This window comes from Lactuca saligna, chromosome 4, assembly GCF_052625555.1.
Source record: "Lactuca saligna cultivar CGN05327 chromosome 4, ASM5262555v1, whole genome shotgun sequence".
NCBI classification, from domain to species: Eukaryota; Viridiplantae; Streptophyta; class Magnoliopsida; order Asterales; family Asteraceae; genus Lactuca; species Lactuca saligna.
Genome location: NC_136420.1, coordinates 149,163,272 through 149,186,906, shown reverse-complemented (window position 1 = coordinate 149,186,906; position 23,635 = coordinate 149,163,272). Strand labels below are relative to the sequence as shown.

Here is a 23,635-nt window from a genome sequence, read left to right as displayed (position 1 = left end):
GTGCAGATCTGTTCATGTAACCGATGGATTGTTTAATGGAGAGGCGTGGGGGGGTTTAGAGGATGATGGTTAAACCCCTTTTCTAGGGCTCCGGCAATGAACACAATGCCCCAAATTACAAACCTTCGCCTCCTTTTCTCCACTGCTACCAATCACCCTAATCCCTCTTTCTTTCTCTCTTCTTTCAAACCCAATTCCCTCCTCAAATTCAACAACAAATTTCCCACTAAACTCCACAAATCCCCTTCTTCTTCTTCTTACCCTTTCTTCACCTGTCTTTCATCGTCAAGGAAACCGCAGAGATACAATTCCAAATCCTTCAATCCCAATCGCAGAATCAGTACCGGCAACACCAGTTCTTTGAAGCAGAGTGATAACAAGGAGGAAATTGGGTTATCATCAAAGAAAATGGAGCTTGAAATGGAAGACCCCAAGAAGGCTGGAATGGCTGCTGGGTTTAATAAGAAAAGGGCAGAGGGTAGAGATAAAAGTAGTAGACCTAAAGACCTTAAACTAAAAGTTCGAAGACTTAATCCTGTTAATACAATTTCGTATGTCCAGGTATCCGCTGTTAACCCTACATTATCGTTACAAGCTATTTGCTTTTGTACATGAAAATGGGACATATTACGCAGGTTTTAGGAACCGGTATGGATACTCAAGACACATCTCCTTCAGTTTTGCTCTTCTTCGACAAACAGAGATTTATATTCAATGCTGGAGAAGTAACTATTTTGATCTACTCTTTTTACGACTTTTTGTCAAAATGTTTAACTGATTAGAGAATGGAATACAACTACGACTCTTTGTGCCAATAATCAAAAGCTTACCCCTTCATTGAACCTTTTTTTTTTTTTTTTTCTATAATTTGATCAGGGGTTGCAACGATTTTGTACAGAACATAAGATTAAGCTATCAAAGGTAAAATTTGTCACAAATATTCACATAAACATAAAACATCTACATTTACATTCATCTCGTTAATGGGAATTACTTGCTTCTTCTACTTCAGATTGATCACATATTTCTTTCACGTGTCTGCTCTGAAACCGCTGGTGGACTACCAGGTTTGCTTATAGTTCTTGAATTTATCTCTATATTTCAAGATTAGCTTTATATAATGTTGAAAAAGGTCAATAATTTTGAATTCTGTAATATATTTCAGGTCTTCTACTGACATTAGCTGGAACTGGTGAAGAGGGTATATCTGTAAATGTATGGGGACCTTCAGATTTCAAGTATTTAGTTGATGCAATGAAGTCATTCATTCCAAATGCAGCCATGGTTCATAGCAGATGTTTTGGTTCATTGGACAAAAACCCTGAAAAACTCCATGATCAACTCAAGCTTATCGATGATGAAGTTGTCAAAATATCCGCTATTTTGTTAAGACCAAATTGCCCTGAAACTCAGGGGCATAAAGAAGATGATTTTTCATTAAAGTCTAGTGATGTTTCCGTTTTGTATATCTGTGAGTTACCTGAAATCAGGGGTAAATTCGACCTAGAAAAAGCCAGATCACTTGGACTAAGACCTGGACCAAAATATCGCGAATTACAAGAAGGGATTTCTGTGAAATCAGATTTAAAAGACATCATGGTATATCGTATTTCATTCTTTCTTTACTTTTTGAATTTTCTTTAACTTTATATAATAATTTTTTTTTTCTTGTTGATTCAATTTGACAATTTCAGGTTCATCCTGATGATGTTCTAGGACCTTCTGTCCCTGGGCCAATTGTCCTCCTTGTAGATTGTCCTACTTTATCTCATTTTCAAGAAATATTATTATCATCAACATCAGCTCTTGACACTTTCTATGGTGAAACACCTAACAAAAGGGTCAATTGTGTGATTCATTTAAGTCCTGCATTGATTGTAAACTCTAGTGATTATCAAAAATGGATGTCAAGATTTCATGGAGCAGAGCATATTATTGCAGGACATCAGATGTAAGTTTTGGTCTTAATTTCATCCCCAAATTGTTGATTTTTATGAAAGGTGAATTAAAATGTGAGAAAAATAATCAGGAAGAATGTTGAGATCCCAATTCTGCAATCTAGTGCAAGAGTTGCAGCTCGGCTTAATTATTTATGTCCACAGTTCTTTCCAGCTCCTGGTTATTGGTCTCTTGAAAGCTTAAAAAGTTCAATGCCACCTGTCATAAATGAGGTATATTTTGAGTTTTATGACATCTTAAATGACAGTAGTTTAATGGAAAATCACAAAATGATCAAAATGGTATGGCCCATTTAACAAAGTTAATACCTTTTTGATCCTTTTAAGTTTTAACAAAGTGAACTCCAGTTTTGCATTTTGGATTTTGCAATGTTGCTTTTTGCATGGGCCCCATCGCAAAAGATTTTGAAAAAAAATCATATGTTGGATAATATCTCAAAAAAGATCGTATATTTTTTATGTTTTTTTCTGGATTAGACCTCAAATTTATTTTTTGCTTTAAAAAGACCTTGTATTTTTTCATTTTTTTCGAAAAGCCCTCAACTTTGTATTTTTTTATCCGAAAAAGACCCTCAACCTTTTAAATGCATCCAAATAAACCGTCAACTTTTTTAGTTTTTCTCGAAAAAACTCACATTTTACAATTTTTTTTGGCAAAAAATGACTAAAAGGGCCAAATCAGAAGAAATGAAAAAAATACAAAGTCTTTTTCATGCAAAAAATAATTTTGAGGCTTAATCCGGAAAAAACACAAAATATAAGGTCTTTTATGAGATTAACCCGATATATTATCTTGTGAAATGTCTTACTTTGTGAAATAATGATATCATTTTGCAAATATTAAAATTAAAGCTTTTTTGTTTTTAACAGCCTTATGTATGTAAAAGTAATTCACAATTTATCGAAATTTAGTAATTGACCCATTAAATATGTGGTCATTTTGTTAAAAAGATAAAAGAAGGTGGTCAATTTGTTAAATAGGAACACCCATTTTGGGCATTTTTGTAAATATCCCTCAAAAACATAATCGACATTGTTTTAATCATGCAGGATACTGATTTAAAAACCATATCTGCTGAAAATCTCCTCAAGGTGTGTTTACTTGTTTCAAATTTCAATACAAATTTGTTTCCTTTTTACAGTTTCTAACCATTTATATAAACAAATCAAGATTTTTATATTATTATTTCAACAGTTCCATTTACGCCCATTAGCACAGCTAGGGTTAGACAGATCCAATGTCCCAAAAACCGTGGGTCCCACTGAGATCATCAATGACCTACTTTTGGAAATACCAGAGATATGTGATGCATCCCAACAAGTTGGTCAACTTTGGAAAGTTGACCAAAACACAATTAAAGAAGAACCTTGGTTGAATAGTCAAAGTGGCGTTCCAAATTGTTTGGAGGATATTACACGGGAAAATGTCGAAATTGTCCTTCTAGGAACTGGTTCTTCTCAACCTTCTAAATATAGAAATGTTAGTTCTATCTTCATCAATCTTTTCTCTAAAGGTAGTGTGCTTTTAGATTGTGGTGAAGGAACTCTTGGACAACTAAAAAGAAGGTAAATTATAAATCTTTTGGTTAATTTCATAAAAGACCCTGTACTTTGGATTTTTTTCCAAATTAAACCTCAACTCTATTTTTCCCCCATAAAAGACCTTCCATTTTTTCATTTTTAGCAGGTTTATCTGTAATCTTCCGATTTTAGACAGTTTTTCTAGAAAAACCATCAAACTTTTTTTTTTCCTATGTAAAAACCCTCCGATTTTTATTTATTTATTTATTTTTCAGAAAAAGCCCCTTGATTTTTACTTTTTTTTTTTTCACGAACAGCCCTTTGTTTTTACTTTTCTTTTTATTTTTTTCCGAAAAAACCCTAAAAAATATTTTTCCCCAAAAAAAAATTGTCAAATGTGAGGCTTTTTTGGAAAAAAAAGGCTGAGGTTTTTTCTGGAAAAAAATTGTCTAAAACTTGAAGATTACCAGTAAACCTGCTAAAAGGGCAAAATCGATAAAATGGAAAAAATACAAGGTTATTTAAAGAAAGAGTAAATTACTGAAATCGTCCCTATGGTTTGGTCAAAATTGCACGTTTGGTCCCTAACTCTTCTTTTTGCATTCGGGTCGTCCCTGTGGTTTGATTTTGTTGTTTTTTTCGTCCCTTACATGCATAAAGTTAGGGACCAAACGTGCAGTTTTGACCAAACCATAGGGACAATTTCAGTAATTTACTCTTAAAGAAAAAAAATAAAACTGAGGTTTAATCCAGAAATAATCCAAAATATACGGTCTTTTATGATATTACATTAAAATTCACAAACTTTTGATGTTTTACTTTTAACAAAAATATATTTCAACAGATTTGGGATCGAAGGGGCAGATAATGCAGTTAAAGGTTTAAAATGTATTTGGATTTCACATATCCACGCAGATCACCACACAGGTCTTGCAAGAATCCTTGCTTTGAGACGCGATTTATTAAAACGGGTCCCACATGATCCATTAATTGTCATTGGCCCTCGACAATTAAAAAGATTTCTCGATGCATATCAAAGACTCGAGGATTTAGACATGCAGTTTCTTGATTGTAGGCATACAACAGACTCAAAAAACACTTTTGATGAACATTCTAATTTGTTTACAAAAGGAAGTCAAATGCAGAGTCAGTGGAAAAGACCAAATAGCCCTGTGGATATGACCTTAGTGTCTCCCATTATTAACAACTTGAAGGAAGTGTTGAATGATGCAGGCTTAGATGATGTGATTAGTTTCCCTGTTGTTCATTGCCCTCAAGCTTTTGGTGTTGTTTTGAAAGGTAGGGTTAAAATTGGAAATAATGGTGAAAATATAAACGGGTGGAAGATTGTTTATTCGGGTGACACGCGACCATGTCCTGAATTAATCAAAGCTGCTCAAGGAGCAACGGTTCTTATACATGAGGTAAAGTAACAATGTTTGACTTTTCAAAGTCAAAGGTCTTCATAGAAGTTTTATAAAGTACACTGATAATAGGAAGAAAACAAAATTTCAAAAATGGTCCCTATGGTTTATCATTTTGTGTGGCTAAGGTCCAAAACCTTTGAAAAGTTGCGGATTTGGTCCTTTTCAACAAGTTTTGTTGTGGTTTTGGTCCCGTTTCAACAAGTTAGGGACCAAACCAAACGCACAAATTACCCTAAACCATAGGGACCATTTGTGTAATTTACTCTTAAGTATTTAAAAAGAAGATATGCAGAAATGGTTCTTGTAATTTGGTTGCAAAAATGGTCCCTAAGGGTAAAATTGTCATTTTAAAAAAGTTAATGGAAGAGGGACCAAAACCACAACAAAACTTGTTGAAAAGGACAAAATCTGAAACTTTTCAAAGGTTTGGACCTTAGCAACATAAAATGAGAAAGCACAGGGACCATTTTTGCAATTTTGTGTAGGAAGAAATATTAAAAGTTCAATATGTTAATAAATATTAGGCAACTTTTGAGGATGCATTGGTGGAGGAGGCGATAGCAAGAAACCATAGTACAACTGAAGAGGCGATTGGAGTGGGGAACAGTGCGGGCGCATATCGGATAATTCTTACCCATTTTAGTCAAAGATACCCGAAAATACCCGTTTTTGATGAAACTTATATGCATAAAACATGCATTGCTTTTGATATGATGAGTGTAAATTTTGCTGATTTACATGTGCTTCCAAGAGTGCTTCCTTACCTTAAACTTCTGTTTAAGAATGAAATGGTTGTTGATGAAGCGGACGATGTTGAGAATGTTGCCACTGCTGCTGCATGAATTTAAATGTCTTCGACTTTTTCTTATGGATTCTTGATTATGTTCTTGAATGGAAACTGTTCTTAAAGTTTAGGGACCTGATTTGGCGAGTTTCTTTTTTAGTGGGTGTAAATAATTCTTCTTGTTGCTTAGTTGGAGGGCGTCTTTTATACTTCTTTAATTCATTTAAGGGCAAAGTTGCTAGAAATAGCAGGATATTATACTCTTTTTTTTAATCAATGAGTAATGTATTTTGGTTTTTACCCAATACTATCATTGTACCTACATTTCTTACACTTACATTTATTTACACTTAGTAGTCATGTGCTTACATATAATATAAATGATAACTTGAAACTTGTAAAAATGAACTTTATTTTTTTACTAATAATAGCAATGCACTTACATGTCATTACTTGTAATGTGTGATGATGTGCTTAGTGATTACAACTTTTATTGATGATCGCCTGATTCGTAAAATTTTGTTTATCTGTAATATCAATCTACTTTGATTTTTTTCTACACATGATAACAAAAATGCCTATATTTACATAACAACAAAGTACTTATATATATATATATATATATATATATATATATATATATATATATATATATATATATATATATATATATATATATATATATATCTTTTTCATTGTTGTTAAGATCGAGGTTTTATCTAAAACTGTTTTATGCTTTTCAAGATCATATGATAATAAGAGTGGATCCGGAACGAAAGATTCTATGAAAATGAACTAGTCTTTAAATTTGTTTGTATTTTGTAATGTCTTGTTTGTGCAATACCTATTATAATTTGATATTGGTTAAGGCATTGATAATCAAATTAATTATAATCTTTTAAGCATGAATCATAAATTTTGTTGCTATAAACGGCAAAAAATAGGAAGAAAACATCAAAAACATAAAAACAAACAAGATAATTGTGATCGTATACAACTAAAGACAAATCATAAAGAGAATAGCATGGGTGTTATGATGTTTTGTTTAATTCAAAGTGAATGAGTTATGTGACAATATTCAATAAGACTTTTTTTTTTTGCCTCTTGCAACATGTGATGCTTGATTTTAAGGTTATATAGACAATTATTTTAGAATTTTTTTTCAGGCTCCACTATATAATAAAAACTAAAGAGGTAGGATCGGATCGAGTTAAGATCTTCATATCATACTCAGTAGAAACCTAAGATCCTAATAGATTTTGCTTCAGATGATAAATCCAAATATGATCAAAATCGTGTTTCGTTTGTAGGATCTTAAAATCGTAAGATCTTAAGATTAATATTTGGATTTGGATATGGAATCTTAACAATAAAGGAACATCTAACATGAAAGTTGTAAGCTTTTTACATGGTTCAAGTTGTATATTGCTATTATTTGTTAAAAAACTATAAAAATATCTCATTACTATGGGCAAATATATAATAACAGTACAACAAAACCCAAAATCTCATCAGAATAAGTTAATGGAATGTAGATGTATAGCCGGCCTTGCCTTTATGTAAGGATAAAGTGACTGTTCTTTAGATGGCTTCCATCATATGAATCACAAACGTGTAACAAGGGTACATCAGGAGGCGAGTAAGCATACACAAACAATCTCTATTCCTAATAAAAGACTCTGAAATTGCCACAAGGCATCTTCCTAGACCCTGTATTTGCCACCTGTCATCATTCTAAGCCCTCGTTTTCTTTCTTCCTTCCTAAACAATTGATAAGCCGATTTTATTGCCTTCTAATTTCAATTTCATTCGGTTTCCTAATTTTACTCTGAAATTATCTATATATTCAACCCAATACCAAAAAACCAGGAATAAAATCTTATTCAAAATTGAATACATGTTATCTCGACTTCATATATACATTCATTCTCATTAAATTCAAACTCTACGGGTACTCTCTCTCTCATTTGCTTTTTCTATATCCTTTCTTTTATTATTTGTCCTATTTAATCTTGCATTTGTTTGTTGAAAGAAATGGTACGAGGATTTAATCCATCTTTGATGCATTAATTTTCCCAATTCTTTGTTTCTACTCTCTCGATTTCTTCTGATACAGTTTCATTCGAGAAGTATTAAGACCATAAAGTATCATTTTATGTATTGAGGTTTCAATGAATCTATTATGACATTGATATCCATGGAATTGCAATTTTTAAGGGGATCTGCATCTTCGGACCTCCTTTGTATGGTATGTATTATCCAAATTACAATTTTTAATTCATACTCTAACCCACTAATGTTTAATATGTTTTGAATAATAGGGATCAAGTAGCATCATAGGTCTATCTGTAACACCCTGTTCCGAGCCATTCTGTGATTCAGGGTCGTGGGTCGGAGATCGATTTCGTAAAAATTTTAAGGCCTTAAAGAGGCGAAGTTAGTCCTTGAGAAAGAGGTAATGATGGTTGGGAGATCAACCCTTTGAATAATGTTTTGTGCCGAAGAGTGGAAAATGGAAAGTTATAAGCCGGGGCCTTGCATGAAATATGGATTTTTGTTCGAGGAATTTTTAGTCCAAGATATCTAGATAATATTGTGGGGCTTTTTGTCACCTTTCTGTGGATATACAGAACATCGAAATCAGAGTTAGAATAAAGAAGTTATGGCCGTTTGAAGTTAAAAGGGTTTTTAGGTTGAGCCTAGTACGCTGGGCGTGCAGGGTGTATGCGGGGTGTACTACCTGATCACGGAGTCTAACCTAGTACACTGGGCGTACTAGGAGTACGCTGGACATACACAAGCTAATGTGAAACCCTTATTTTTAGGGTTTCATCCCTATTTAAACACATTATCTCACCTTCGGACCTCCCATAATTAGCCTCCGCATCCTTTAAATTCATAATATTGAACCCTAGCCTTGAGAGTGAAGATCTTGGAGTCTTTTGGTGATTTTGTGCATTCTTGTTGAGGAAGAAGGTGTTTGAAGAAGGTGGTGTTGCATGGAAGCTTGTAGATCCAGAAACTCCTTCATATTGTGCATCTTTTGAAGGTATACAGTCCATACTTTTTTGATGTTCTTTCTATATCTCTTTAGATGGGTATTTATGAACTTTTGTCCCAAAAGTTTGGACCTTTGTGAGTATGAGGTACTCTAGAGATTCTTGGCTATCCTTTTAGATGTTTTTGGGTGCCTTAATCCATAAAAATGGTTGTTTGATCATTTCATTTGGCCCATGCATGAGTTAAGTGACCTTGAGTGTTGTGGAAGTTAGAGTTTTGAGGTTTAAGCCCTCCTTAGTCATGCAAAGACTTAAAGTCAGAGACTTTATGGGTTAATACATTATTTGGGATCAGATCTGAGAAGTAGACTTAATGGCTAAACTGATTAAGCGCTTAATGGTGATTTGGGGTTGGCTGCGGAGTACGTTGGGCATAACCAGCTTGTACGCTACGCATACTGGCCAAAGAAGGTGTAGTCTGGGCGTACTTAGCTGCCATTGACTTTTGTTGACTTTTGGGTTTTAGGCCATATTTAGACTACTAGGGTTTTGGGCCTTATTGGGCTACTAGTCCTTTTTGATGGGTTTGAGCCATAAGAACTTTCCTATGTGCACATGCAAACCCTAATGCTTGGATCTAGGTTTCTCTAATTGAACATGCTTTGTATCCAAGACTTTGAATCATAGATCTAGTGTAAACAAACAATTCATAACATATGAAAGGAGATCTAGAAGAATACCTTGAGTTACTTGCTTGAAAAACTTCTTTTTCCTTGGAGATTAGAGTCACAATTGTCACTCCTCTAATGGCTTACAAACACCACAAGCAATTGGAGAGGCTATAGAGAGAGAAGGGAGGAGGTAGAAATCGGCTCTAGATACCTTAGGGATCAATTGGATGATTTCTTATGCCTTAGGGGTCTTTATATAGGGTTATGATTAGGGTTTCAGTCCTTATCCTTATCTAGTTACTTGCCCACCAAGCAACCACAAGATAAGCCTTGATAACCCTTATCTCTTGGACCATATGGACGATTTCAAGGATATCCAATCCCTTGAATTCGTCCACCCTTCTCCAAGGATAACCGTTGCCTTATTTGCAACTATCACATAATTACAATTCAGCCCCTCTAGTTTAATTAATTACACTTGATCACAAAATTAATTCCTAATTAATTGTTGACCAATATTAATTAAACAAATATGATTTCTCCTTTAATATATTATTCTTATAACATATTAATAAATCATAATAACCTCTTTCTCTATTCATTTCTCCAGTCAAGTTGCTTTGGTGAAGGCAACCCAAAAGGACCATGCACAACCGGGTCAAGTTTTTACCAAATATGGTTACGGACTTAGACACTAATCCAACAGTCTCCCACTTGGATAAGTCTAGTAATTATAAAAGCAAACACAATCCGATTAGAAATTGTAGCTCTCAAAGACGCTGTCAACTCTGATCTCATCAGTAACCTATCCTTTAGATAAGGGATCGTACAGTCCTCTGTTTAGATATTGTGTGGACAATCTCATGGAACTAATTGTCCAGCAGTTGGTTTCTTGATCTTAGATTTATTTGACATAGAACTTAATTGAACACATCAATTCAGTCCTAACCGGGCCCAACACATAAGTCAAATCAAATCATCGAGCGGCCGTGATATTGCTTTTACCCTCTTAGGATAGAAGTAACAGATAAACCTCGACTTATATGCATTTACTTATCCACCAATCAACTATACACAACAATGCATTTTATAACATCAATTTACTGATGCGGTTTCGCATTATCAATGCACAACCAATTAGTAAATAATAAACCATATATCTAGGTTTTAAGACCATATGATATTATCGTCTTGCAATCACTTTTGTCACATTCCATAAGGTGATTTCAGCAAGCGCGGGTTTATTCCAATGCTCAAAACTTGCTCATAAGCACTCATGAACGTTGTAGGAAACCTTTTCTATGTCTAACATCATTTAGACAATCTACACACCAATTCATGACAATCTTCATTCATATCTACTTCCAACACATGAACGATTGTGGACTATTCGAATAATTCGATTATTCTTAACAAACTCAATTATTCTGGAAGTCAAAACATGCAAAGTGAAACAATAGTTAAACAATTAACATAAGATAGTAACTTTACTTATAAATAACACTTCTTTATTTAATCATCAAATGTCAATTACATTTATCTATTATATGTTTCTAAAACTATCTAATCTAAACTAATATCATCCTTCAGCCCAATGCTCCTAGCATGCTACAAGTGCTTAACCCTACTCAGTGCCTTCGTAAGCGGATCTGCTGGGTTATCTTCTGATGATATCCTCTTAACTACGAGGTGTACTTATTCTACTCGATGTCTAATAAAGTGATATTTTCTGTCGATATGCCGAGATCTACCATGATTCCTCGGTTCCTTGGTCAAGGCAACCGCTCCTTCATTATCACAGAAAATTTCCATAGGCTCCTTTATGGCAGGCACAACTCCAAGGTCACCAATGAAGTTATTCAACCATATCGCCTCCTTTGACGCTTCGCTCGCTGCAATATACTCTGATTCGCACGTTGAATCAGCTACAGTTTCTTGCTTGGAACTTTTCCAAGTTACCGCTCCTCCATTAAGGGTAATGACCCAGCCCGACTGCGAACGGTAGTTGTCTGTGTCAGTCTGGAAGCTGGCGTCACTATACCCTCGCACCTTTAAGTCATCACTCCCTTCGAGGACTAGAAACCATTCCTTGGTTCTCCGAAGGCATTTAAGGATATTGTTAACCGCAATCTAATGAGCTCTGCTAGGGTTCCCTTGATATCTATTGACCATGCTCAAAGCAAAGGCCACATCAGGGCGAGTACAAGTCATAACATACATGATCGAGCCAACTGCGGAAGCGTAAGGTACTCGGCTCATCTATGCTATCTCAGCTTCGGTACTCGGACTTTGAGTCTTACTCAACTTGACATTACTTTGTATCGGTAGTTCTCCCTTCTTCAAGTTTTCCATACTAAAACGTTTTAGTACTTTATCTAAGTAAGTATGCTGAATAAGTCCTATTAGTCTCTTACTTCGTTCTCTCACTATCCTTATTCTCGAAATATAGGAAGCCTCTCCGAGGTCCTTCATAGCGAAGCACTTCCCGAGCCAGGACTTAACCTCCTGCAGAGTCGGGATGTCGTTTCCTATGATCAGTATGTCATCGACATACAAAACGAGGAAGCTAACTATACTCCCACTGGCTTTGACATATACACATGATTCATCTTCGCTTCGTACAAATCCAAAATCTTTGACTTTCTCATCGAAGCAAAGATTCCATCTGCAAGATGCTTGCTTAAGTCCATAAATGGATTTCTCAAGCTTGCACACTCTATTAGGATGCTTCGGATCAACAAAACCCTCTGGCTGAGCCATGTAAACATCCTCAACCAACTTCCCATTTAGGAAAGCGGTCTTGTTTCATAATGATGTAATGTTTAAACTATTTTAAATATTTTGTTGAAAAACTTATATTATGCTTGTCAAAAGTTTGAAATGTGAAGTTTAATTATGAAATTTATGATAAATGTTTATTGTCAGATAAAAGATTTTGCATAAACATTAAAATTGTATGCACAATAGTGGTTCAGAATAAGTTTTGACTTTGTGCAATGATTTGGAAAATAATGTAGTACCGAAAAACTTTACTCTATTTTAAAAATAATTAATTATATGTATTTTATTATTGTGTCTTAGAACCATGCCTTCAGGAAGGCCAACTCGTGGACGCACACAGAACGAAACACCTGATGTTGCTCAACTGGTAGCACAGCAGCTCATGGCGGCAATCCCAAACATCGTCACTCAAGTCACATGTGACAACCCAAAAATTTCCGTTCGGTAAAACCATCCACTTCAATAGAAGTCAAAACTGTTTCTACTAACTTTCAAGCTTGTTGGAGTAAGTTTGAGTGTTTTAAAGTTAGTGCTTCCAGAGGGTACCAGGAGAGAGGATACACTAGGGTCTAATATGTTTCAATAAGTGCCCAAACCTTCAAGAGTTTGGAATATTACAGTCCAAAAACCGTATTTGGATCAAAAAACCCCGAGACTATATAAGAAAAACTTAGCCATTTTGAATTCATTTGTGACATTTCCAACTAGAGAAAACTCGATTTCTCTCTCAAAGATCTTTGGACTTTTATTCCGGAAAGTGAGTACTTCTATCTAGTGTTGTTTTAAAGCTTCATATAAGCTTAATACACTAGAAATCATAGGAAAACACCAAGATCTGTGAGTTTACCACCCAAGAACACCTTGGGGAGTAAACTCCATTTTAAGGGCCAAAGTGTGCCCAATGTCCCCCTAAACCTTGGAAACGAAACATGGGACAAACCTTGACATGTTTAGGCATCAAAATAATTAAAAATCAAGGACCAAAAGTGAGTTCACGGCCAAGGAAGTTCTTGGGCCATGAACTCCATTTTAGGGTGCCAAAATGCTCTTCATGCCTTCCATAAGCCAAGAGACAAGCATAGCCCTTTACCATGATGTGTCTAGGACCCAAAACAATCAAAATATCACCACGCATAAGTGTTTACGGCCGCAAACACATGACCAAATGGTCTATGGCCCGAAAACTCAAGTTAGGGGTGTTTTGATGCCACAAACACTTCTAAGGGCTTAGGCATGAATTTAGAATGCTTATTTATGACCTTTAGGACCCCCATAAGTATATTTGACCATGAGTTTATGGTAGTAAACTCATTTCGGCCGTGAACACCCCAAAAGTGCCAAAAGAAGTGGTCTTTCTCATCCTAGGGTAGAGCTAATGTCCCTAAATAATTCCCTAGCTTTCATACTTGCACTAACCCATGAGTAACCACGAGTTTACGGCCGTAAACTCCCTTGGTCCGTGAACTCATGGTAGTAAACTCATATAAGTGCCTTTATACCTTCCTATGTTGAATCACATGTGATTCCAACACCTGGTCAAGGTGTTTCCTAGTCCCAGAAGGTGTTTTCTTTCATATAGTTGTTATAAACACTATATTCATGTCAATATGTGTCCTTATATGTAATTTAGGACTTATTGTGTCTCTGGACTTCATTCGTGGAACTTCTCATCCGTACGCGCATACCCGTTTGAATCACCCACATCAGGTGAGTTCATACCCAGTAATGAATCTTTTAACTATTTTAATTGTTTTAAAGGGGGGGGGGGATACAAGTTGAACACAATTATAATTGTGTAAATGTTGGTTATAAACATCTTTCAAATGTTACTTATGTTATTTATAAGTTGTTAAAACATTTCAAAACTCTTTTAAAGGTTATGTTACTTTATAGTTATACAAAACTCTATTTTAAAGTATAAGCATAACTTTGTAGATAAATGAGTCTTTTCAGTAACAGTCCAGTTAGAGCATTAGTAAGCTATTATAGGTATAGTTTAAGAGAATGATATTCATTACTTCTAGTACAATGAAGCACACAAAGAGTCAATATCAGAACAGAACATAACAGAATAACACCGGAACAGAACAGAACAATACCAGAATAGAACATAACAAATTAAGTTGCTATAGCATGAGAACACACAGACAGGATCTAATTATACCAATGAATCACTTCTACATTAGTGATAGTTATATTGGGTATACATGATCATATAACTTTAATTTGGATTACACGGCTTGCATGGATTTGCTTGGGTCGCATTGGGTTCCCTTAATCTCTTTTCATTGAGAGCGTTTAGTAGGGGTTCTAGCTTTCACATTATGACCGTAATAAGAAAAATATGTTTTTAGGTTATTAGTACATCCGCATGTCATTATAAACGACATCTGTGTACTTACTTATCCCATTACTTTCATAAAATGACAATACCACTTGAAAGTTAATCTATTTTCTAGTCAAGCTAGTTATAAACTAGGGAGAATGTACTTTTCAGTTGACAAAGGAACAGTAGAGTCTTGGTAGAAGATTGCTTTCATAACAGTAGAGTCTTGGTAGAAGGCTACTTTTAAAAAGTTAGGACCATGATGCTAACCTTATGATTCCGTAATGTATACACTATAGGATACATATATGCTAAGTAGATTCCAATAGCTACTAGGATGTGTGTTCTTTGCTGTACGTCCTGTTCCCGTTGGATGTGGGTTTACACCGAGGTCACCCAATCTATTATCTACCCGAATCTATATATATATTTATTCTTAGTATACATTAAGTCATCATAAGGGTACCAGGTACGGGTCAGGTCATAGGACACAGGGTCAATGCACAATTTTTCTAGTACAAAACTTTCATTTCAAAGTCAGTACTTTTGGTATACAAAACTAGCGATTTCCCGGTTAAGGGCTTAATCCATTTTATTAAGCCAGTACAGTTTTAAAGACTTTAAGTGAGTTAACTCTATAACACCTTAGTTTATACACCATGTTTATATATAAAACTAATATCCGACAGCTAATAGGATGTGTGTTCTTCGCTGTACATCCTGTTCCCGTTAGATGTGGGTTTACACCGAGGTCACCCAATCTACTATCTACCTGATACCAAATTATATATAGCAGTGTAAACAAAGCTATTATAAAAGTAATCACCATAGTCAATATTTTACTATAAGAAATATAGGTTTTCTTAAAAGGAACTCTCCATTAGATATAAAGGAACCATTACAAATAACTCCATGAGTAACAAGTGAATACACCAAGGTTATATATGACAACGATCTAACAACCAATGGAATATGTGCTATCCGCCTTACTTACTGTACCCCGTTGGGTTGTGGGTTGAGGGCATATGCGCACAATCAATTGTTTGTTTACTCCAAGTATATATAAATTGTACCCACTTATTACGCATAGAAAGGCTTGTAGTGTCATTTTACTTAACTCCCATTTTAAGTAGGAAATATATGATTTTCTAGAGGAATAGGCAAACTTTACAAAACAACACCTTACAGCTTACAGTACTTTACATATACATTTTCAACCACGTTTTTACAGCCTACTCACATCACTAAAATCTTATGAACTCACCAGCTTAATTGCTGATCAACTCTTTCAAATAACTTGTATTCTCAGGAGACTATTAGACAGGTGCTCGTGCTGGAGATTCAGAAGATGGAGCATTATAGCTTCAAGTCTTCTTTTGTTATTTGTTTATGACTTCTATGGTTTGTGAACACATACACTGTAAACACTTTCTTTCTAAATGAAATGGTTGTTCATTACTTGCTTACCATATACATATCTCGTGATACTTGACATGATGTCATCCACCCCCCGAACGTTTCCACCGTTCCGGTTTTGGGGGTGTGAGCAGCGGGTCTAAACGCTACTCAAGGAAATCCGAGTGGAAATCAGGGTAACAATGAAAGAGAGTGCAACTACAAGTCCTTTATGGCATGTAAACCAAAGGAGTTTCATGGAAAAGAAGGCACAGTTGGGTTGCTGAAGTGGATTGATAGTATGGAGTCGGTCCTTCACATTAGCAAATGTCTCGAACGCAACAAAGTGGAATATGCAACTTGTCTACTCCAGGATAGGACATTGACATGGTGGAATAACCAAGTGCAAACCCGAGGTCGTGCAACAGCGTATCAACTAACATGGGAGGACTTGAAGAAGATGTTGATGGAGGAGTATTGTCCCAAAGATGAAATTCAGAAGCTTGAGTCTGAATTCTGGAATCATACCATGGTTGGAACTGTTTGATAATATTTTACATTTTTAGGAGTTTAAAACACCTTAAAATGTGTTGAAATACCCTCAATTAATATTACAAAAAAAAATGGAAAATTAATATCCAAAATTGTCTTAACCACATGAGTTATAAAATTTCATAATTTTAGAAATATAGTAACCAATTAATATAAAACCAATATTAGAACAAATTTTTTTGGCATTTCTCTATATGTAGAGTTTAGTATATTAGCATTAGATTTCGACATAGAAACTCACTAGTGTGTGTTTTTTTGTCGTAGGATCCCGGTAGTAAGGCGTTGGTGTATTCTGAGGCACCACTTGTACCTACTTGAAATATTGTGAGTATTCATGCACTCCCCTATTTTCATTTTTTTTATGTTTTGGGGTGGAAAAGCATGTCGTAAAATATTTATGTTCGTTGTATTAAATTTGACTTGTATCAAACTTTGGTTGTTATATGTTGCTATGTATGTGTATGTTATTATTAATTCATGAGGCTTTATCGCGTTTAAGTCCCTAGAATCAGTTCACACAACTCATTAACTCATTTGAGCCTATGGTTATTATGGATAGCGCTATTAGGAGGTAGACAACTCCTCACTCGCACGATTCGCTTGAGTGCATTTTGCCATATTTCCCTATGTTAGCGATAGATATAGAAGAGGGAACCCTCGGTCATTAGGCTTGGGTTGTGAACTCATGGTATAATCATTATGCACATACAAATCTTGTATCTCGTTTTAGCAACAAACTTTATTTCTTATGATGGCAACGAACTTATTTACTAATTTTAGCAATGTACTTTTATTTATGGAAACTTCCATAAAAACTTTGATTATGATTTATGAAACCATTATTTTTGTAAACCTGTGAACTCAACAACTATTTCTATAGTTGACACTCGTTTTACATGCTTTTTCAGGAAATAATTAGTAAGTGGTTGAAAGATTCATCATCATTAGTATGCTGCATCAAGTGGGAAAATGCTTTTTGTGTTTTTAGTTTTTGAAGAATGATGTTTATTTTGAGACTTGTCTTGGATGTGTTTTCTTTAAATATGTATTGTAAACTATAAATGTTTTTATGATGGTGATGTATTTTTAACTTTTTCTATGAAATCGTTATCACTGTCATGCTTCGTGTTTCTGCTTTAGCGGGGTGTGACATAAATGGTATCAGAGCCAAAGGTTATAGAGAACATCAGTCTTCTTTTAGAAGACCAAAACTATAACATATATATATATATATATATATATATATATATATATATATATATGTATATATATATATATATACACATGAATTTTGAAACATCGAACATATTTTTAAAATAACTAGGTTGGGAATTGTATTATTGGACCTCAGTTAAACATAGCCTAATCAACTATATTTAATTAAGAAAAGATTTTACAAGACTTGAGATAATTACAATGGGAATATGTTCAACTAAATTTTCATGAAAACTTTATTTCAAAAATTAAAATGATTTTTTTTTTTGTGTAAGCATTGCATACTATAGGCATTCATTATTATGTATTTTATAGCTCATTATACTTATGTCTCAGTACACTATGTCAAAATCATCTTCATCCCACACTACCTTTTCGGCCGACGAGTCCAGTTATGTTACGACATTTCCAAGATGTGACCCGCCCGCCTCTGTGGAGGAAGATCCATCCAAAGACACGAGAGACATAGGAGACTCACATGGCACTAGTAGCGATGACTCCTCGAGTCAGAAAGGTGAAGCTTCACCTGCATCGATGATACCACAGCCGCCACTCTACGGTCTTTGTGTTCGACGGACGACAAGGAAGAGCGTCCCTAGAACTATGGGGATGACATCTGACGGAGCAGGACCTAGCATGGTAGGACCTAGCATAGCAGGATCGGGAGTACCCCCACCACAACGAGACATCGATATTCTTGTTTGGAATACAGGTCTATCCCCGGAGGAGTCGAGGAGGATTCAGTGGATGGCAGCAGGTTTACGTCAGGATCGTGTAGTGGTTGATGAGCATCAACAGATATTGGATGAGATGATGGTAGGAATGGATACCCTACATCAGTATGCGACAGAAGCTATCCAGACTTCCAGGAATGCAGAGAGAGTTGTGGATCATTTGGTGACCACATGTTATATGTTTCGAGGACTGCTACTGATTATGGTGTTGATGTTTTTCGTTGGGATAGTGATCCATGTTTGGTTCTGATGTTTGTACTTTACTTCATTATGTTTTGAATACCCATGTGGGATGTCTTTTGAAATTTCTTTTGGAAGAAAAGTGAAAACCTTGTTTCATAATGATGTAATGTTTTGGAATGTTTAAACTATTTTAAATATTTTGTTGAAAAACTAATATTATGCTTGTCAAAAGTTTGAAATGTGAAGTTTAATTATGAAATTTATGATAAATGTTTATTGTCAGATAAAAGATTTTGCATAAACAATAAAATTGTATGCACAATAGTGGTGCAGAATATGGTTTGACTTTGTGCAATGATTTGGAAAATAATGTAGTACCGAAAAACTTTACACTATTTTAAAAATAATTACTTATATGTATTTTATTATTGTGTCTTAGAACCATGCCTTAAGGAAGGCTAACTCGTGGACGCCCACAGAACGAAACACCTGATGTTGCTCAACTGGTAGCACAACAGCTCATGGCGGCAATCCCAAACATCGTCACTCAAGTCACAGCGGGTCTAAACGCTACTCAAGGAAATCCGAGTGGAAATCAGGGTAACAATGAAAGAGAGTGAAACTACAAGTCCTTTATGGCATGTAATCCAAAGGAGTTTCATGGAAAAGAAGGCACAATTGGGTTGCTGAAGTGGATTGATAGTATGGAGTCGGTCCTTCACATTAGCAAATGTCTCGAACGCAACAAAGTGGAATATGCAACTTGTCTACTCCAGGATAGGACATTGACATGGTGTAATACCCAAGTGCAAACCCGAGGTCTTGCAATGGCGTATCAAATAGCATGGGAGGAATAGAAGAAGATGTTGATGGAGGAGTATTGTCCCAAAGATGAAATTCAGAAGCTTGCACCTGAATTCTGGAATCATACCATGGTTGGAACACAGATAGAGAAGTACATAGTCCGATTCCATGAACTTGCAAAGTTGGTGCTTCACATGGTCACTTCTGAATAGGAACGAATTGATCGCTACATCTGGGGTTTGGCACCAGAGATTCGAGGAATGGTTACTTCATCAAACTCAACCACCATTCAGAGTGCAATGACTTTGGAAAATCGATTGACTAACGACATGATTCGAACTAAGAATTCAATAAAGGGAAGTTTAGGTGAAAAGAGAAAGTTAGAAAATCAAGGAGAAATGAAAAAGGATGGTGGTTCAGGGAGGAAGCAAAAAACCACAAGGAATTTCATGGTGAAAACACAAGAACAAGAACCAGTGAAGACTAAGGAACGACTCCAGTATGCTGGACTGCATCCAAAGTGTGATAGGTGTGGTTTCCATCATATGGGAGCCTGTCGATTGTGCCAGAAGTGTAATCGCACAGGCCATTTCACCAAGTATTGTAGTTTGAATAAGGGTGAGAAAAGGGCGTGCTATGAGTGTGGGAGTACAAACCACCTCAAAAATATTTGTCCAAAATTGAACAGGAGGCCTGGTAACGATGGTCAGAACCTGGGAAGGCAAGTCAACCAGAGGAATCAAGGTGGGCAGGCTAGGGGTGTAGCCTTTGTGATTGGTGCAGAAGAAGCTCGTCAAAACCCTGAAGTGATTACATGTATGTTTCTCCTGAATAATCACTTTGCATCAGTAATATTCGATGCGGGAGCATATAGGAGTTTCGTGTCTTTAGAATTTAGACCATTAATTGACTTAAAATCGAGAAAGATGAGGAATACTTATGCTATTGAACTTGCTGATGGGTATGAAATTAGGGCTAATGAAATAATTCCAGGTTGTACTTTGAACTTAACTAATAAACTCTTTAGCATTGACCTAATTCCTATAGAGCTAGGTATTTTTGATGTAATAGTAGTAATGGATTGGTTATCCATGAATAGGGCGGATATTGGTTGTTATGAGAAAGTCATTAGAATACCTGTCCCCAATAATGAAACCCTTATCATATATGGTGAGAAGTCGGGAAGAAGTTTAAACATTGTGTCAAGCATGAAGATTCACAAGTACCTAAAGGTAGATTGTGTTGCATTCATGGCGCATGTGGTAGAAAGAGAACATGAAGCAAAGAAAATCAAAGAAATCCCAGTGGTGCAAGACTATCCTGAAGTGTTTCCGGAGGAATTACATGGACTACCCCCACACAGACAAGTCGAGTTTCGGATTGACCTAATCCCCAGAGCGACACCTGTAGCAAAAGCACCATATCGCCTTGCGCCATCCGAGATGCAAGAATTGTCCAAACAACTTCAAGAACTTCTAAACAAGGGGTTTATACGACCAAGTTCTTCACCTTGGGGAGCCCCCGTGTTATTCGTCAAAAAGAAAGACAGGTCATTCCGAATGTGCATTGATTACAGAGAACCGAACAAGTTGACAATCAAGAATCAATATCCTCTTCCTCGAATTGATGACTTGTTTGATCAGTTGCAAGGTGCTTCATACTTCTCGAAGATCGACCTCCGATCAGGATATCATCAACTAAGAGTTCATGAAGGAGATATTCATAAAACAACATTTAGAACCCGTTATGGACATTATGAGTTCTTAGTCATGCCTTTTGGACTAACGAACGCGCCAGTTGCTTTCATGGATTTGATGAACAGGGTCTATAGACCATACCTAGACAAGTTTGTAATCGTATTCATCGATGACATACTTGTTTACTCGCGAAAAAAGGAAGATCATGAGAGACATCTGAAGCTAATGTTGGAGCTATTGTAGGAGCAAAAATTGTATGCCAAGTTCATTATGTGTGAATTTTGGATTCAAGAAGTATATTTCCTTGGTCATGTGATCGGTGAAAGAGGAATTCATGTAGATCCTGCTAAGATTGAGGCAATCAAGAAGTGGGAAGCCCCCAAAACCCCAACATAAATACGATAGTTTCTAGGATTAGCTGGGTACTACAGACGCTCCATTGAGAATTTCTCATGGATTGCTAAACCACTAACATATCTGACCCAAAAGGATAGAAAAATTCTCTGGGAAGAGAAACACGAAGAAGCTTTCGAAATCTAGAAAAATAAACTGTGCAATGCACCAATTTTGGCCTTACCGGATGGATCAGAGAACTTTGTAGTGTACTGTGATGCATCTCATCAAGGTTTAGGATGTGTGTTAATGCAAAATAAAAGGTTATTGATTACGCTTCCAGACAACTCAAACCGCATGAGAAAAATTATACAACCCAAGATCTAGAACTAGGAGCAATAGTTTTCGCTCTTAAGATATGGATGCATTATTTGACGGAACCAAGTGCGTCATGTAAACCGATCACAAAAGCCTTCAGCATATCCTAGATCAAAAAATGCTAAACATGTGGCAAAGGAGATGGGTAGAGTTGCTTAGTGATTATGACTATGAGATACGATATCACCCAGGCAAGGCTAACGTAGTAGCCGACGCTCTTAGCAGAAAAGAAAGAGTAAAACCTTCCCGCGTGAGAGCTTTGGGGATGGTAATTCAGAAAAGCTTGAAATCTCAAATCATTGATGCCCAGGAGAAAGCCTTGATCAAGGAAAATCTTCCAGGTGAAACTTTACATGGTTTAGAAGAGATATTTGAAACCAAACCCGACGGAGTACGTTACTTCAAGGACAGAGTTTGGATTCCAAGGGTTAACAATCTGAGAGACATAGTACTAGAGGAGTCTCATCGATCTAAATACTCAATCCACCCTGGAGCGGATAAGATGTACAAGGATCTTAAAGAGTACTATTGGTGGCCTAGAATAAAAAAGGATATTGCCTTGTATGTTGGGAAGTGTTTGACATGATCAATAGTCAAAGCAGAACATCAGAAACCATCCGGCTTGTTGCAACAACCTGAAATTCCACAATGGAAATGGGAGAAGATATCCATGGATTTCATTACTAAACTTCCTAGAACTTCTAAAGGCCACGATTCAATTTGGGTCATAGTGGATCGACTGACGAAATCTGCTCACTTTCTCCTTATTCGGGAAGACTTCAAGATGGAAAAATTGGCCTAAATCTACATCGATAAAATTGTTTCTATGCATGTTGTATCCCTTTCTATCATTTCTGATAGAGATAGTCGTTTTACATCACGATTTTGGTGCATGTTACAGAAGGCACTAGGAACCCAGATATATTTGAGCACAACTTACCACCCTCAGACAGATGGGCAGACGGAGAGAACAATACAAACATTGGAAGACATGCTACAGGCGTCTGTGATTGAATTCAAAGGAAATTAGGATACTCATTTGCCTCTAATCGAGTTTTCCTACAATAACAGTTACCACACAAGTATCCAATGTGCTCCGTATGAAGCATTGTATGGATGCAAGTGTCGTTCTCCTTTGTGTTGGACAGAAATTAGAGATAGACAATTGTCTAGACTCGACCTTATTCAGGAAACAACGGACAAGATTTCCATCATTAAGAATAGGCTTAAAGCTGCCAGAGATCGTTAGAAAAGTTATGCAGAAATTCGTCGGAAACCTTTAGAATTCCAAGTCGGAGACAAGGTACTTCTAAAGGTGCCGCCTTGGAAAGGGCTTGTACGATTTGGTAAGAAAGGAAAACTAATCCCAAGATATGTTGGACCCTTTGAGATCATTGAAAGGATCGATCCGGTGGCATATAAACTTTAATTACCCCAAGAGTTAAGCGCCATTCACGACACATTCCACGTCTCTAATCTTAAGAAATGTTTAGCCGATGAAGGATTGGTAATACCTCTGGAGGAAATCAAGATCAATGATAAGCTGAATTTTATTGAGGAGCCGATAGAAATCCTTGACAGAGAGGTGAAACAACTTAAGCGGAGTAAGATTCCAATTGTAAAATTTCGATGGAACTCAAAACGCGGGCTGGAGTACACCTGGGAGCGTGAGGACTTCATGAAGGAAAAGTATCCACAACTTTTTCCGTACGATGACAAATGATGACATAGAATGAATTTTGGGACGGAATTCTTTTTGAGTGGGGGATACTATGACAACTATCAAATTCAAGTCATTCTCGGACTTATGCATCTTTTCATTAACCATATATATACAACATGCCATGGCCTAGTAATAGATATTAGGTCATAATCTT

At 36.0% G+C, this 23,635-nt stretch overlaps 1 protein-coding gene across 1 annotated transcript; it reads left to right on the top strand.

The window, feature by feature from the left end:
• Positions 1-35: 35 nt before the first annotated feature.
• LOC145042929 (tRNase Z TRZ3, mitochondrial-like) lies at positions 36-5,995 on the top strand. The gene is made up of 11 exons (XM_078991448.1): positions 36-561; positions 636-725; positions 877-921; positions 1,013-1,067; positions 1,166-1,599; positions 1,695-1,951; positions 2,030-2,171; positions 3,009-3,050; positions 3,154-3,524; positions 4,324-4,903; positions 5,431-5,995. The coding sequence occupies exons 1-11, from the start codon at positions 97-99 to the stop codon at positions 5,746-5,748; spliced, it is 2,799 nt and encodes a 932-aa protein (XP_078847574.1). The 5' UTR covers positions 36-96; the 3' UTR covers positions 5,749-5,995.
• Positions 5,996-23,635: the final 17,640 nt, after the last annotated feature.

Coding starts and splice junctions, on each gene's coding strand:
- LOC145042929 (XM_078991448.1), top strand. CDS start 97: ATGAACACAATGCCCCAAATTACAAACCTTCGCCTCCTTTTCTCCACT. Junction 1,068..1,165: donor AACCGCTGGTGGACTACCAG/GTTTGCTTATAG, acceptor AATATATTTCAG/GTCTTCTACTGACATTAGCT. Junction 4,904..5,430: donor CAACGGTTCTTATACATGAG/GTAAAGTAACAA, acceptor AATAAATATTAG/GCAACTTTTGAGGATGCATT.